Below are 17,599 nucleotides of genomic sequence, written 5' to 3'. Positions count from 1 at the left end.
GTTAATGTGTTGTACCCATCCCTCCTTCAATCACAGCAGTAAGAGAGGTAATTTTCTGGAGAACTACAGATTGGTAATAAATTCTGCAGAAATGTACAAGTGAATCCCTCCGTAAACTGACTTCATAAACATCCCTTAACAACACAGAGCCACCTCCCTCACTTTACCCATCTCCTCACTCAGTCCCTCCCTCCCCCAGGCTACCTTTTCCTCCACTATTCTCGACATCGTTACCATAATCAGATAAGACAACTACCTAGGGAGCACCAGCATCCCTACAGCACCTTGCTCCTGGCACCATGTGTATACATGTGTGCATGTGTGTGTGTCAGTGTGTGTGAATTGCTCCTGGCACTTGGAAACCTGTATTCCTTTTGACTGTCTTTTTGGTGTTTTGATCTTTTCAAACCGACAGATGACTGGTGTGTGCATGTGCATGCGTGCGTGCGTGCGTGCGTGCGTGCGTGCGTGCGTGCGTGCATGTGTGTGTACTGTATGTGTGCAGGAAAGGTTTCTAAATTGCCCAGCTCCTTCATAGGGTAATGTCTGTATTGTGCCTGACAAGTCTGCTACAAATTACAGCTGAACTGTGAGTGTGTATCTGTGTGTAGGAGTGAGTGTGTGAGTTGATAAGAGTGTGTGCATGCACAAGAATGGGAGTATGCGAATGGTGTTTGAGTGTCAGGGATGATTATGTTATTCTTCTGACTGGTCAAAACAGATTACATCACCATACCATTAAATGAAAAGCCAACTGATTCACAAGAATGCACACACAAACACACACACACAAAGTTTCAAAATACCTCCAAGCCACACCACTGAAACACACTTTTAGCAAAATACCTGCAAGCCTAACACTTTTCCATGCCTACATGGATGAGTACAGCAAACACAGATACTGTACAGTAGACATATAAAAACCTGATCCCTACAGGGCATTCACACATGCTGTACACACAGACACACAGACACACACACACACACACACACACACAACTTGCTAGCAATTGAGCCATAAGCAACACTACATTTAGCCAGCATAACAGTAGACTGCCAAATTACTGTACCAGGCATCAACACCAGTCAGCTAGCCAGTAAACTAAACTGTCACATTAGGTTTTCTGGCTGGGTACAATGATTTAAAGTACTGGTCAACATGTATAACCATTCCTGGAGCACCCCTCTGGCCTTTAATTGTGCTTTAAATCAAACTGCAGTTTGCAGTACATTCTTTAATCTGCCTGCTGTTGGGCACCTCCAGTCTCATTTTTTAAAAATGTAACTTCAGGTTTTAATTCTGACTTCTAATCATAACAGAATAAGAATAGAAAAATTGCTTTATGATGCCAAGATTATTATCTATTTACAACAAAACATAAGTCAAGAAAGGCCACTTTTTATGATGTGTTCCTTCTTATGAATATGTTTATATTTTAGTGTCTTTTCTTAGTTTGACATTTTGGGAAAAATCGCTTCTGTGCTTTCTTGCTGAAATTGAGATGAAAAGACCGATACCACTCTCATATCTGTTAGGTGTTGGTAACTTTTGTAAAAAATAATTATTGTCATATTTGTTGAAACTGTCACTGTATTCTGAAAGAAGTACGAGACAGATAGTCTTCAAATAAATCATGCCCGTCCTCCCCCAACCACTGCCTCTAATGGCATTTGCAAGAATCAGATCATGACCACAACCAATCAGAGCCAAGCAGTCTTTAATGCAGCCAAAGAGTCTCAAACACATCGGTCAGTCATATCAATCGTTCCAAGAACTGCGGTCAAACTGTCAAAATAAGCAGCGTTGATTACATACGAATCACGATTCTGTAACTGCATTACCTATTTCTCACCTTCAGTGTTTTCAGACACATATTTTAGTGTACTGTTTTGTTGTAAAATGTGAAAGTTGGTCCAGCTGGTGGGCAGTGCTTGGTACGCCCGTCTAACTGTCCAACATGCTGATGGGGTCACAAACTTTCTCATTTTACAGCTAAACAGTACACTAAAATGTTTCTGAGGTGAGAAATAGCCAATGGGTTATGAAATCTTGATTCATATTTGAACAGCACTGCCTAGTTTGACAGTCTCCCTGACGTTTGCAAGCTGTGATTGACAGCTGCATTAGAGACTTTTAAGTTTTGATTGATTGATTTCGTTCACATGCAGTAAGGCCATCAGAAATGCTACAAGGTAATAGAGTAGGCGGAGTATGATTTTTTTTACATTATCTTCCTCAGTGCTGTGTCTTAGTGCAGTGGTAATATAGTGACAGTTTCAGTCACATATGAAAAGTTACCAACTGTAGCTTTAAGGATGAAGCTAGAGGGGGTGTGAGGGGTTGTTGATTCTGAACAACTTAATTTTTCTTTCCTGACTCTGATCATTTCTGATCCATTTGTTAATTTATCAACATATGTTTGTACGTCCAAATGTCTCTTAGGTTTAGCTTTATTACATCCTCTCTGTATATATATTTAAGGAATAGTATCCTTCTAGTTAATGTTTTTTTTTTCTTTTTTTCATAAATAAATCTGTTGTAACAAGTTTGTTTGATCAAAACGCAAATAGAAATGTCAAAGTGACAAGTTGTGGTTTAACAGGGAGTGATGTGCTGTAACAAATTCTAATGCATAAACAGCTGCTCAACACTAGAACAACAGCAAAGGAGAGTTTATTTATGATCAGGTGTTGCTAGAAAAGATGCTGGTCTGTGCATAACAGCCAACTGGTGCCTGAGCCTTATTGTTGTTTGACTATTTAAGATGGACTTTATTTGTAAATTCATGATATAAAATATCAGGGTTGTATAATGTCATGGCACAGTAAGTACCAGAGAAGGGCAATAAAAGAGGTTAACAAAATGTGTTTCCGACAAAATGCAATAAAGCCTATTAAACATCATGCCAGGTCAAATAAAACTGGGCCAAAAGATTACACAGATAAAAAAGCAAACAAACAAACAACTTAAGTAACAGACAAGTATAGTGATATGGTTTGTCATGGTGACCATGTTTTCTCCCCAAGTAGCCCTGGTGTTATTCAGAGATGCTGAAAGAGAAATACTGTCCAGTGGAGTAATCTGTAAAACGATACTCTTCAACAGACCAGAAACACACACACGCACACAAACAGGGATTCATCTGGGGCCTCGAGACTCTCTCCACTTCACTAGCTGCCATTTCAGAATGATCAGAGCTTTTGAAAGCCTTTTTTGGTCCCTGACAGCCTTGTATTTCTAACTTCTGATGCCTTCTAAAATTTCTCGTCCATGAACCACTTAGGTCAATTGACTCTGGAGAAATGAAGGAAAAAAGAAAATACTAACCCCAAAGAGAGAAAATAAATGCATACATTGTTAAACTTCAGAAAGTACAAGTAGTGTATGTAATACAATAAGGAAATTTAAGTCTCCCACACATCTGCAATTTCCTGAGGTTTTGTGCTTATGGTAAATACAAAGGTTTTCCCACTAAAACTTTTCCATTTTTCACTGCACAACTTTCATCTTTGTGTTTAGCACTTATTCAAACCCTCAACAAGGCTCTCCAACAAAGAACAACAAAGAAGGATGCAAAGTTTATCTGTAAAAAATGTAATATGTAAACAAGTATTCAATTATCATACTCACATTATAATACTGAAACTGAATGTACCAAACTGTATTTATAGGATCCCCAGTCTAACACAACAACTCCTGAACTGAACAAGATGGCGTTCCACACTAAGATGTTAAAAAATATCCAGTAATAAATTAAACAACCTCACATAAGTACAACATCCAATTCCATGTTTTACATAAGTAGTAAACCATAGAAAATAACCACAGACCTATAAATAAATAAATTAAATAGGTGAAAGCTAAAGAATTCCAGAGGTTTTGAAGTTAGTTTTCCATACAGGACACAGACGTTTTGAAATGTTGTGTTAAAAGTGTGCGGCATCGTCTGTCTGCGTATGTGTGTCTGATGTAATGTGTGTGCCCCTGACCCCAGCAGCTGTGCCAAAGCAGATGTTTGCCAGTATAATTACCACAAACTCGTAGAGAGGAAGAGAAAAAGATGGACAGAGAATGAAAGAGAAACACAGACAGTGAAGAAGATAGAGAGGCAGCATGTGTGTGGGGGAAAAAAAAGACCATTTTGCTTTCACAACCCTTATGAAGACCGTTAAACACAAACCTGATGGTGCTTCTAAGGCAGACTGATTGAATTTCATGCACACAAACTCACCTACAGATGCACATTAACATTCATGCTCATAATCATAGTGACCGGCTATGGCATCATGTTTGTTTTCAGATTTTTTTACCTGCAAAACAAGGTGTGTCCATCTTTCTAGTGTAAGCCTTCCCTCTGTTCTGAAGTTCATGGTCAGAGGAGTCTGACTGCTGGACTGACCATACCGCAGGGTGACCACCTGCTCGGACACTGTCACAGAAAAGAACAACTGCTCCTCTGAGCTCTTCTCCAGCAGCATCCTGAGGGCAACAAAAACACACGCAACACAATTATTACAGCAGCAACAGACAGTTCAGACAGTCCATTTTAAATATCTGGCATTGATAAGCTGTTATAACTTAACCCAGAAGGAAAGAGGACGGAAGAGTGGACTCTAAAACCCATGGAGCTGAGCGCCACTACACACATTCACACACACAGTCTCTCATTCTGACATTTACACATGGAATATCAATATTTTACATGACTGCTAGGTTTGAGCTGCTACACTGGGTGTAGGCACGGACACACACACCCACAGTGTCATATTAACCACCATCACTGACATTTTATGGGAAATCATGACTTTTATGAACCCAGAGACACATACCCTATAAATCACAGATAGATATATGCATGAGAAAGAGACCATATGTATGTATGTCTGCACATGCGTGTGTGTGTGTGTGTGTGTGTGTGTGGCTGTGGGGAAAGACATTGAAATAGAATGCCAGACAGAGATAATAAATGCAAGAAGAAAGTAAATAACAACTAACAAGCTCCTTTACTAAACTTAGATTTCCTTCATTGTTCAGGAGGCTTTTATCGGAAGCCGAATTATCCACAGAGGTCTCTTCCTCTTCAAAACAAATGGACCAGATGATTTAAACCAGTAAAAACACTGAATAAAGCAGTCTCATATTAAAAAAAAACAGTGTTTTTCACACACTTCTGGTCACAGAGGGGCTGCTAACTATGGTGGCCGATGCAAAAACGCAAATGGCCCCATCTAGAGCCAGTGTTTGGTTTGTCCGTTCTGGGCTATTGTAGAAACAAGGCAGTGAAACATGGCAATCGCCGTAGACAAGGACCTCCTCCCTATGTAGATATAAATGATTCATTCTATGGTAAAGTAAACCTGACAAATATTATTTTTCAGATGAATATACACGGAAGAAAAGAGGAATGATGATCTCCATAAACCTTGGTTTACGCCAGGCCTTAAAAAATCTTCCTTGACAAAAAATAAATTATACAAAAAATATATTCTAAATCCAACTCCTTTAAATTCTAAAGAATATAAAACATATAAAAACAAATTTGTGCATATTTTACGCTCAGCAAAAAAAACATATTTCTCAAAGAAACTCCAAGAATCAACAAATGATATAAAATCTACATGGAATATTATTAATCAATTACTAAATAAAAGAAAGAAAACCTCATCGGTTTCAGTCTCTCAGTTTCAAAATGGAGATAAATCAATCACCGATCCATATGACATCGCATGTGGCTTTAATAGTTTTTTTTGCAGATGTGGGTGCTTCTCTTTCTAGCAAAACTAACAATAGTTTGGGTAATCCTTTAGATTTTTCAGAAAAACAATATCCATGTAAGTTGCAATTTGAGCCACCCCAAATAAATGAAGTAAAAGAGATTATTAAAAATCTAAAAAATACCTCTGCTGGCCATGATTAAATTACTAGTTCATTAGTAAAAGAGGTATCTAATTACATATTGGAACCTCTCACTCATATTTTAGGTCGATCTATGGAAACAGGTGTTGTTCCCAAGGATCTTAAAAAAGCAAAAATTATACCTTTATTTAAAACTGGTGATCAAAGTAACTTCACCAGCTATCGCCCTATATCTATTTTACTTTACTTTTCTAAAATTTTGGAAAAATTGATTTATACCCGAATGTTAAAGCATCTAAATGTGAATAATATCTTATATGAGTATCAATATGGATTTATAAAGGATAATTCTACCTACATGGCACTATTGCAACTTACAGACAAAATACACACAGCTTTGAACGACAACAAATTTGCACTTGGCATTTTTTTGGATTTATCCAAGGCATTTGACACCGTTGATCATGATATTCTATTGGCCAAATTAAAATACTATGGTTTTCAAGGAAAAGCATTAAAATGGTTGGCTAATTATATGAGTGAAAGAGAGCAGTATGTATTAATGAATGGTTGTGTTTCAAATACAGTTCATACAACACGTGGTGTACCACAAGGATCCATTCTAGGACCCTTATTATTTCTAATTTATAGTAACGATTTCTCATTAGTTTGTAAATTCTCTTTTCCCATTTTGTTTGCTGATGATACCAACAAGATTTTATCACATACTGACTTGCACACACTAATAAATAATACAAATGAGGAAATGCTGAGAGTTGCAAAATGGTTTCAACTCAATAAACTTGCATTAAACATTAAGAAATCTAATTTCATAATATTTGCAAGAAAGGGCATGAAATACATTAGAGATCATGTTAGAGTTGTAGTTGATGGAAAACAAATTCCCAAGTATCTCATACACGTTTTTTAGGCATTTTAGTTGATGAGAATTTAAATTGGAAAACCCATATTCATTTTATTCATGACAAACTTGTGAAGTCATTAGGTAAAATGTTAGGAAATCATTAGGTTAAATGTCACTTGTTAACTGACTTTATATTATTCTTTGATTTATCCCTATTTGATTTATGGTAATATTGTTTGGGCAAACACATATCCTTCTAATCTTCATAAACTTTACATATTACAAAAACGTTTTGTTAGGTTGGCAACTTATTCAAACTCTATTAAGGCGTCTGCCCCCGTTTAGAAAATTGAACATTTTGTCAATATATGACATAAACACTCATCAGATATGTGTGTTTATATATAAATATATGTTTCTACCTTTTTCTTTACCATCATCGTTTAGTAATTTTTTTAAATCCAATTCTCATTGGCCAGTACTCTCTTAGATATCGTGGTGTACAGATATGGAACTCCAAGGTACATATAGTGAAGAGCTCGTTGTCTTTGGTTAATTTTAAAAAGAAACTGTTGTTATTATTTGTTCCGTGTAGGTTAGTTTTTGTGGTATATTTACTTAGTGTGTTCTTGCTATTTGTTATTTGGTTTGATTAGCTTAACTATATTAGTTTAGTTTCACTTTGTTTTTTAATATATATTTTTTTCCTTCTTTATTTTGTTTTTTCTTGTTCATATAGTTTTCTATCTTAAGTTGAGGGGAGGTCCATTGTATAAGCTTACAGCTTCTTGACCTCTCCTGTCACATCCTTATTTTTTTTCTATTATTTATCTGGATTCTATGTAGTTTTTACTATGTGTGCAAATAATAAAACTAAACTAAAACTAAATCATACTCATTATATCATGTTCCATTTCTGCCAATAAATCCCTCTAAATCCTACACACTGGACCTACTTTGACGTATAGGTTAAAATCCTGATTCAACTTAGCATTAATGTCATTATTGATTAAGCTGCATATTATATTTCATGATTTACTAACCATTTGGTCTTTAAAATTTCAGAAAACAGTAAAAATGCCAATTAAAGGGCTCAATTTAACAAATGTGAAGTTCTTGTCCAACCAACAGACAGAGGCCAAAGATATTCAATTTTCTATCATGGAAAACCAGTAAATATCAAAACTTGAGAGGCTAAAACCAACAAACTTTGAGCATCTTGAAAATCATATGCTTTGACAGACTGTAAAAATGGTGGTCGTTTAATTCTATTTTCGCTTATCTGTTTCAGCAATTGAGGTAAAGTAAGGTGATGGATAGGGAAAATACAAGTTGCCAAGAAAAAATTTGACCTTTTGTTGTTTTTCAAATAAAGCATGTCAAGAAATACTGATTCATCTGCGATAATCATTACATGTACATTTGTGGCCAAACTAAAAATAAATATAAACTCAAAATGAGAATCCTCAAACGATACAAACATAACTTCACAGTCATAATGTGGAAGTATTGCCATGCTGTAGTACAAACTATGATTTGTAAAAACAGGTGGCTGGCTCTGTTCATTGTTCAGATGAGGGGAGGGATGTGAAATCACAGAGAGGGGGAGAGACAAAGCGAGAGGGGTGAGGAGAGATGGACAGAGGTGAGGATAGAGGCCTCCTTTCATCTGGCTTCTTTGATGGCAGCCATGATCGTCTCTACAACAAAAGACTGATGGCCAACGACAGCAACAGAAAGAGAGAGAGGGAGAGTGAGAGGGGAGAGATATTACTTCCATTCAGATGCATTCAGCCATACAGGTGTCATGTTCGGCAAACCAAGACAACAAGAGTTGTCTGTCATCTGAATCCCCAGACAGACAACTTCACAAACAAAATCACAGCATGGAATTTAAAGGAGTGACTTGATCTCTGTCTGATTCTCCTTCTCAGAGTTGAATTTAACTGACAGCAACATTTAAACTGAAAATCCAGTCTGTTACTAGAATACATGTGAAACCTGTCTAGTGTTGCTCTAGGGCTTTCTTCAGACCTGTCACCACTGCAAAGTTATCAGTCACATTAATCGTTGCAGCACGATGTGGAATATGTGCATGTTGACAGACTTTTATCTCATGAAAGCTCAACAAAACCACAAGAGCTGACTTAAATATTGGTTTAATCTACAAAGATGCAATTATTTTCTGACTCAGCAGTGCCTTTCTTTGTGTCCACATGTAGCCAAATATTTCTGATCATATTAAATTCCACCACAACATTTTACTACGAAATTAATCCGTCAAAAGTGTAGTATTAGTATTTATTAGAGGCTGAACAATTTTTAAAGGCCATTGTTAACTGTGTTGACAAAAGCTATGACGAAAATATTGCGTCAACAACCTTTTTACTGTGATGAAAACAAGATGATGACAAGCTCAAAATAGATCTTGATTGTCAAAACTAAGACTAAATAAAATCTAGGTTTCATTTTCATTGGCAAAACGAGACCTGATGAAAATGTTAGTGGTGCATGAGTGATGAGCTGATAAATTCCAGTAGATAGTCTGCACCAGAGTGTTTCGCTAGCCAGCAAAGACACACACACCAAAGCAATGTCGTGCTACATTGGTGCTACTTGTGAGCTGTAATTTAGCAGTAAATAAGGAGCTGTGTGTTTGACTGTGGATGCTGGAGCTGTTGAATTTGTGGAGTTTGTTCGTTGCAGCAGTCGCTGTTTGCAGTTAGCTCTGCTTTTTAGCCACAGAGTGGCAGCGGAGCAAGTAGCCACCGGCCATCAGACGTCACAGCTCAGCTGTTCCTCATAGGATTCAATTCAGAAGCGAACTCAAAAAGATTTAGGTGTTGATGCTGTTTGACAGGCAGGTAGGAGGCTCAGTTTGAGCTGTAAGTAAACAGTCTGAACTTAGCAGTTTAGTTTAGTTTTAATCACCGACTCTGAAAGAAGACACAAGTTTAAACCTTGGACTAACATGTTGCTGATTAAGAACAAATTTCTGCTTCTTCATAGTGAGATGGAAAAGTAAAAATGAACAATAAATCTGGTACAAATCCTGGTTATCTCATATTAGTTACTTGTGCTGTTGAAGTTTTTGAGACAACCTGACACTGTGATTCTAATTTCTGATAAATTATTTAGACTACTGGGTAAGTTTACAGATAAAAAACACAGAAAACATATTGATTTAAGTACTAGCTAAAAGTTAACTAAAATGTCATGAATGTTCATCAACTAAAACATTTAGAATTTTTGTCGACTGAAATATAGCCAATTAACTCGCCAATCAACTTCCAAATGGATTGCCCAAGATTTTGTGGAAAGACTGGTCGCAAGCAGAAGGAGAGCAAACTAACTGTTCATGCCAACTGGCAAAAAGGGGAAACATGTGGATGCATGCATGTATGTGGCCTTAGCTATTGCTAATTCATGTTTGTTTAAGTGTCCATTGTAAGTCCAACAATGTTATAGAAGTCGTCATCGTCGTCGTCGTCCTCCGCTTATCCAGGTCCAGGTCGCGGGGGCAGCAGCCTCAGCAAGGAAGCCCAGACAGTCCTCTCCCCAGCCACTTCCATCAGCTCTTCCGCGGGAACCCCGAGGTGTTCCCAGGCCAGCCGGGTGATGTAGTCCCTCCAGCGTGTCCTGGGGCGGCCCCGAGGTCTCCTCCCGGTTGAACATTCCCGAAACACCTCCCAAGGGAGGCATCCGGAAGGCATCCTTACCAGATGCCCGAACCACCTCAACTGGCTCCTCTCGATGTGGAGGAGCAGCGGCTCTACTCCGAGTCCCTCCCGAATGTCTGAGCTCCTCACCCTATCCCTAAGGCTGAGCCCAGCCACCCTGCGGAGGAAACTCATTTCGGCCGCTTGTATTCGCGATCTCATTCTTTCGGTCACTACCCAGAGCTCGTGACCATAGGTGAGGGTTGGAACGAAGATCGACCGGTAAATCGAGAGCTTCGCTTTCTAGCTAAGCTCCCTTTTCACCACAACGGACCGGTTAAGCGCCCGCATCACTGCTGACGCTGCCCCAATCCACCTGTCAATCTCCCGCTCCATCCTACCCTCACTCGTGAACAAGATCCCGAGATACTTAAACTCCTCCACCTGAGGAAGGACCTCCCCCCTGACCTGGAGTGGGCAATCCACCCTTTTCCGGCTGAGGACCATGGCCTCGGACTTGGAGGTGCTGATTCTCATCCCAGCCGCTTCACACTCGGCTGCGAACCGCCCCAGTGAGAGCTGGAGGTCACTGTTCGATGGAGCTAGGAGGACCACGTCATCCGCAAAAAGCAGGGACAAGATTCTCCCATCACCGAACCTGACACCCTCCACCACTCGGCTGCGCCTAGAAATTCTGTCCATAAAAGTAATGAACAGAACTGGTGACAAAGGGCAGCCCTGGCGGAGTCCAACCCTCACCGGGAACAGGTCCGACTTACTGCCAGCCACGCGAACCAGACTCATGCTCCTTCGGTACAGGGACTGGATGGCCCTTAGCAAGGGGCCATCCAGTCCCCCCACAGGATGCCCCTGGGGACACGGTCGTAAGCCTTCTCCAAATCCACAAAACACATGTGGACTGGTTGGGCGAACTCCCATGCCCCCTCCAGCACCCTGGCGAGGGTAAAGAGCTGGTCCATGGTTCCGCGTCCGGGACGAAAACCACACTGCTCCTCCTCGATCCGAGGTTCAACTATTGACCGGACCCTCTTCTCCAGCACCCTGGAGTAGACCTTACCGGGTAGGCTGAGGAGTGTGATCCCCCTGTAGTTGGAACACACCCTCTGGTCCCCTTTCTTGAAAATGGGGACCACCACCCCGGTCTGCCACTCCAGAGGCACTGCCCCCGATGTCCACGCAATGCTGCAGAGGCGTGTCAGCCAAGACAGCCCTACAACATCCAGAGCCTTGAGATATCCGGGACGAATCTCATCCACCCCCGGGGCTCCGCCGCCTCGGAGTTGTTTCACCACCTCGGCGACTTCTGCCCCAGAAATTGGACGACCCGCCCCCGAGACCCCCGTCTCTGTTTCCTCACTGGAATACGTGTTGGTGGGATTGAGGAGCTCCTCAAAGTATTCCTTCCACCGCCCGACAATGTCCCCAGTTGACGTCAGCAACTCCCCGCCCCCACTGTAAACAGTGTGAGCAAGTTGCCGCCTTCCCCCCCTGAGGCGCCGGACGGTTTGCCAGAACCTCTTTGGAGCCGATCGATAGTCTTCCTCCATGGCCTCACCGAACTCCTCCCACGCCCGAGTTTTTGCCTCCACGACTGCCGCTGCCGCGCTCCGCTTGGCCCGCCGGTACCCGTCAGCTGCTTCCGGAGACCCACAGACCAACCATGCCCTGTAGGCCTCCTTCTTCAGCCTGACGGCTCCCCTCACCTCTGGTGTCCACCAGCGGGTTCGGGGATTACCGCCGCGACTAGCACCAGCGGCCTTGCAGCCACAGCTCGCGACCGCCGCCTCAACAATGGCAGAGCGGAACAAGGCCCATTCGGACTCAATGTCCCCCTCCACCCTCGGGACACGGTCGAAACTCTCCCGGAGGTGGGAGTTGAAGATCATCTGGACAGGTTCTTCCGCCAGGCGTTCCCAGCAGACCCTCACTGTTCGTTTGGGCCTGCCAGGTCTGCGTGGCATCTTCCCCCACCATCTGATCCAACTCACCACCAGGTGGTGATCAGTTGACAGCTCTGCTCCTCTCTTCACCCGAGTGTCCAGAACATATGGCCGCAGGTCAAATGATACGACTACAAAGTCGATCACTGACCTGCGACCTAGGCTGTCCTGGTGCCATGTGCACCGATGGACATCCTTATTTGTGAACATGGTGTTAGTTATGGCCAAACTGCGACCCGCACAGAAGTCCAATAACTGAACACCACTCGGGTTCAGATCGGGCAGGCCGTTCCTCCCAATCACGCCCCTCCAGGTCCCGCTGTCATTGCCCACGTGAGCGTTGAAGTCCCCCAGCAGAACAATGGAGTCCCCGGTCGGGGCACTGTCCAGCACCCGTCCCAGGGACTCCAGAAAGGGCGGGTACTCTGAACTGTTGTTTGGTGCATAAGCACAGACAACAGTCAGGACCCGTTCCCCGACCCGAAGGCGCAGGGAAGCAACCCTTTCGTCTACCAGGGTAAACCCCAACATACAGGCAGAGAGTCTGGGGGCTATCAGAAAGCCCACCCGGCTCTCCGCCTCTCACCCGGAGCAACTCCAGCGAAGGAGAGAGTCCAACCCCTCTCAAGGACTAGGGTTCCAGAGCCGGAACTATGTGTCGAGGTGAGGCCGACTATATCTAGCCGGTAACGCTCAGCCTCTTCCACAAGCTCCGGCTCCTTCCCCGCCAGAGAGGTGACATTCCATGTCCCAAGAGCCAACTTCTGTAACCGAGGATCAGACCGCCAAGGCCCCCGCCTTGGTCTGCTGCCCAGTCCACATTGCACCGAACCCTTCTGGATCCCTCTACAGGTGGTGGGCCTGCAGGGGGACGAACCCATGTAGCCGGTTCGGGCTGGGCCCGGCCGGACCCCATGGGCGAAGGCCCGACCACCAGGCACTCACCCACGGACCCCAACCCCAGGCCTGGCTCCAGGGCGGGGCCCCGGTAACCCTCCGGGCCAGGTACACATATCCTTGATCATAACCATCATGAAGGGTCTTTTGAACCGTTCTTCGTCTGACCCTTCACCCAGAACCAATCTGCCATGGGAAACCCTACCAGGGGCAAAATGCCCCCGACAGCATAGCTCCCAGGGTCATTAGGGCACTCAAACTCCTCCATCACGATAAGGTGACGGTTCTCGGAGGAGTGTTATAGAAGTGCATTCATAAATATATATATATATAGTTAAATGTAGCTTGCAAAAGAAATCAATGATTTTATGAATGTTATAGAAGTGCATTCATAAAATCATTGATTTCTTTTGCAAGCTACATTTAACTAACAATACTCAATCGGCAAAAAAAGAGCAAGACCTCATGTATGTCTAGCTTATGTTTAGTTTCATGACAAAGCATTCAATGTTGTCTGAATAATCCACTTTAAGTGATGCTGTATGCTGGAGGAGGAGATGGGGTTGCCAACTACAGCCAACTGATCTCTTTGTGAGTCCTTGTGCCTTGTGTGTGCGTGTGTGAGTGCAAGCTGATCCGAGTGTGTGTAACTCTGCACCATCCCAACCCTGCCTGCAAAATACCAGCACACTCTCACACACACTCTGTCTCTCACACACAACATGTCACAGTAGGACATGACAGCCAGTTGTTGGCCAACATTTCCTGACAGTGATACTGACCTTACCAGAGCTGACCTGATTGCTCCTTGTTATTAGATCAATATCACAGTGCTTTCACTTCAATGCACTTCCAATGTTTGAAAATCATATTAGATATCATATCAGAGCAGACATTGACTATACATCAAAGCAGCAGTGTGGTTTCAGCCGGGAGATATATTTCATCAGTAGCACAGGATTATGTTGGACGACTCTGATATGATACATCAGTAATTGTAACTCATACGTACGATACAATAACATTAGGATAGTTTGAGAGCATTGACTTATAACAAATGTGATTTTTCAGCATTTTAAAATCACTGCATGAACTGTCATACACAGAAAACCACACCTGGCTGTCATGCACACTCACACAGAGCTATTATATATCTGGCCTTTGCTTCTTTGTACAGGGAATTGAAGGAGAAAAAATATATAATTTAGACACGGACATAAGATCCACACACAGTATACTGTTTGTACTGTAGGGTGACATCCGTAATAAATACAATTTAAAATTCAGCGGCAGTGAACAGCTGCTTCTCAAATAGGCCTTATATATCCTGCTACACAACTGACTCAGAAACTCAGAGACTCTGAAATTACAAAAATTAAACTCACATCTCTCCAGAAGAGCTTGGTTTTATCCACAGTGCCAGGGTGACGGAACCTAACGCTCCTAGTTTCTGTGAGGGGGGAGAGACCAGACATCCATCCTGGACTTGCCGAAACAGCACACTACTGGATCCACCAGAAACCCCCTCTGAACTGGACGTGGTTCCAGCCTCTGTCTGAGTCCCAGGACGAGTGTCAACATCATCTTCAGTCACACAGGAACCCCTGGTGGGATAAGGTTTGAATGTGTTAATATTTTTTCTGTTTTTCTAATTTTACATGTTCTGAAAGGTCAGAGGTCATGTGAAATACCTTGATGACCTTACTATGACTTTGATCTACCTACCTGTGTGCAGGCAGCAGCAGTGGGGCATACGGAGGTGTGGAGGATCTGTAGGGACACTCCTGGACACAGAAGGCCTGATAACACATCATCAGCTCAGTCTGGGTGGACACTGACTGACAGTAGCTGCTCCGCTCTGGAACCCCACAGGTGGAACGAGCGGGAGAAGTGGACACGGGTTTGAAGGCAGCGATGTTTTCCATTCGTGGAAAATGTCCCTAAGAATAAAAACGATTAAAAAATGAATATCAATCAATCCTGTTTGTGTCAGCAGCAACCTGAAACATTTGGATACAATACTAATTTTAAATACCATTCAGCAATTTGGAGAATCTATTTCAAAGTTCTATAAAATTCAACAATCAATGGGTTAAAGAACTGAGTTGAGTGTGTTTTTGTGGGCCAATTTCTTGCTGTCACACATACCTTTTATATACTGAATGTTTAAAATTTATTTGGACAGGTGTTCTTAATAAAATTATCAATGAAAAGAGAGAAAGATAAGACCACGGAAATTTTTTGACATATTTGTTGCATGGACATGAATTCATTTGTAGCTTCCAATAGGCCATTTTCAATGGAGAGCTTTTGATATGGCTAAATTCCATTTAGTTGCTTCAGTTTCAGGGTCGTGTTGTTGTGCATACAGGCTTACTGTCACACAGTCATGAGTTACTGGGACACCTGAATAGAACAGAGCCACCATCAGTCATTATGTTATCAGTAACACCTGTGCTTTTCCTACCATAACAAGATAAAATGTCTAAATGGCTGTCAGCAGGGTTTGTTTAAATAGTCATTAAATAACCCATACACAGTATACTGTCTATTAACAGTTACTTTTCCACAGTCTTTGGATCAGAAATTACAGCTGCACACTTACCTGTGATGAAGCAGGTGTTGCACACAGGCTGAAGAGGAGGAGAATTAACCAGAGAATGACACGATGCCACCTTATTCCTTTCGTCATCTTCTTCTCTCTCTTCTCTTCTCCTTCGATGAAGCTTTTCAGGTGTAGCATCCAAGGAAAAACAGGCCACTTCTTCCTTTTCCCCATCTTTTGGTCCCTTTGCTTGATTACACCTTCTGTTTCTGCAGCTGACAGAATCCCAGACACATCAGCTTTGCTCTTGTGCTTTCCTACCACGCATTTCTCCCCACTCTTTAGGTCTTCTCCAACTTTCCTGTTGCATTTTTTCCTTAAGTTAAACTGCTCCCCTCTCCGTCCTCCATCCATCTCCTCTGTTCTGACTCCTCTGCCCCATGTTTGTCTCTTCCTTTTCACTTTCTCTCCCTTTGCTCCTCCCTGGTCGTCTCTCTGTTCGATCCATCCCTGGCCTTTGACCCCACAGGTATCCAGAATCAGGTTTTCGGAGGGGTCCAGCATGGTCCGAGGTTCAAGAAGCTCGGACAGGGGTTCTGCAACATTTCCCGGGGCAGAGGGATGCTCCAGAACCTGGATTTTTTTCGGAAGCCTTCCAGCAGCGCTTGAATAAGTGATGACTGTCATGGTTTCATGGTTACAGGGTTACAGGGACATTTTTTACAGGCCAGTGCCCCTAGGGTGAGGCTACGAAGCTTAGCTCTCTGTTACACTGTCACCGTCCCTCGCACACACACACCCACACACACAAACCACAACCAAAGCCTTCACATGATAGGTAGGATTTCACAATCTAGAGAGGGAAAAGAGAGGAGGAGAGAAGGAAAGAGGAACGTGGTCAGACCAAAATCCAACATGAGACAAATCTGAGGAGAGTGAAATGCCATGCAGGCTATTCCCTAGCCAAAGCCTACACTATCATGTACAGCTTGATGGAGGCACAGCTCAAGTGATACTGCTACATTGCTTTCCCCCTTTTCTTCATTTTCCATTGAATTAAACATGCCCTTTTTCCTCTGGCACCAGGCCTCCAGATTTTTATCCAACTGAACGGGTTTTCACATAAGTTTGTTGGAAATTGAAGCTTAGGTCAAAGCTCTCTTCATTACAATACTTATCAGCTTCAATTTCACATTTTGACACAAAAAGAGGCCAGCAGTGCTCTCATCTCCAGTGTTGAATTACCTGGACCCCCCTGTCCACGGTTCCCGTTGGAAAATAGGAAAGCTAACAGTGTATCTAATAACGTCTCCTATATGCCGAACAAATTTGTAAATCTATGCAGATATTGTGACATGCTAAAATATGCGGTTACCTGTCGCTGTGGACTCCCAGCACAAAGCTCTATCCCCATCACAAGTGCAGCGTCAACAAACATTCAACTTGTTGCTCTGGCACGGCTCGACCAAAACAAGCTAACTACCTGTATTTCTCCACACACCTGTCCGTCAGCAGCAGCAACACGTCGCTCCAGAAGAAAAAATAGTCCTCTTCAAACATGACTTGAGTTGTTTGGTCCGTCGATGTGCCACACACTGTGACAGAAAAACAGAATGACAGTACAGCTGAACTTGACAAAGCTCCCGTTTCTTCTCCCTGTGTCGTACCTCTCTCATTCAGAACATGCGGCACGCGGTGCTAAGGAGATTACTGCGAGCTGCCATCTGGCCAGCAGCGCTCGAGGCGGCAGGATACTGGGCGCAAAGTAACGGTGAGGACAGCGTTACACTGCTGAGAGCCAAGTAACGGAAACTT

The 17,599-nt window shown here is 42.7% G+C and overlaps 1 protein-coding gene across 1 annotated transcript in view; it reads right to left on the bottom strand.

Moving 5' to 3' along the window:
* Window positions 1-17,365, bottom strand: part of ush2a (Usher syndrome 2A (autosomal recessive, mild)) — a 286,437-nt gene extending 269,072 nt beyond the window's left edge. Inside the window, exons 1-5 of the mRNA XM_049604025.1 lie at window positions 17,286-17,365; window positions 15,845-16,637; window positions 14,965-15,179; window positions 14,625-14,843; window positions 4,312-4,480 (exon numbers count right to left, since the gene is read on the bottom strand). Of these exons, the coding sequence (XP_049459982.1) occupies window positions 4,312-4,480; window positions 14,625-14,843; window positions 14,965-15,179; window positions 15,845-16,471 (1,230 nt within the window). The 5' untranslated portion in view covers window positions 16,472-16,637; window positions 17,286-17,365. The remainder of the gene's footprint in view (window positions 1-4,311; window positions 4,481-14,624; window positions 14,844-14,964; window positions 15,180-15,844; window positions 16,638-17,285) is intronic.
* Between the last annotated feature and the right edge of the window lie 234 nt (window positions 17,366-17,599).

The sequence above is a fragment of the Epinephelus fuscoguttatus genome, linkage group LG2, assembly GCF_011397635.1.
Source record: "Epinephelus fuscoguttatus linkage group LG2, E.fuscoguttatus.final_Chr_v1".
In the NCBI taxonomy this organism is placed as follows: Eukaryota; Metazoa; Chordata; class Actinopteri; order Perciformes; family Serranidae; genus Epinephelus; species Epinephelus fuscoguttatus.
Note: the sequence above shows the minus strand (reverse complement) of the source record. Positions and strands in the feature narration are given on the sequence as shown.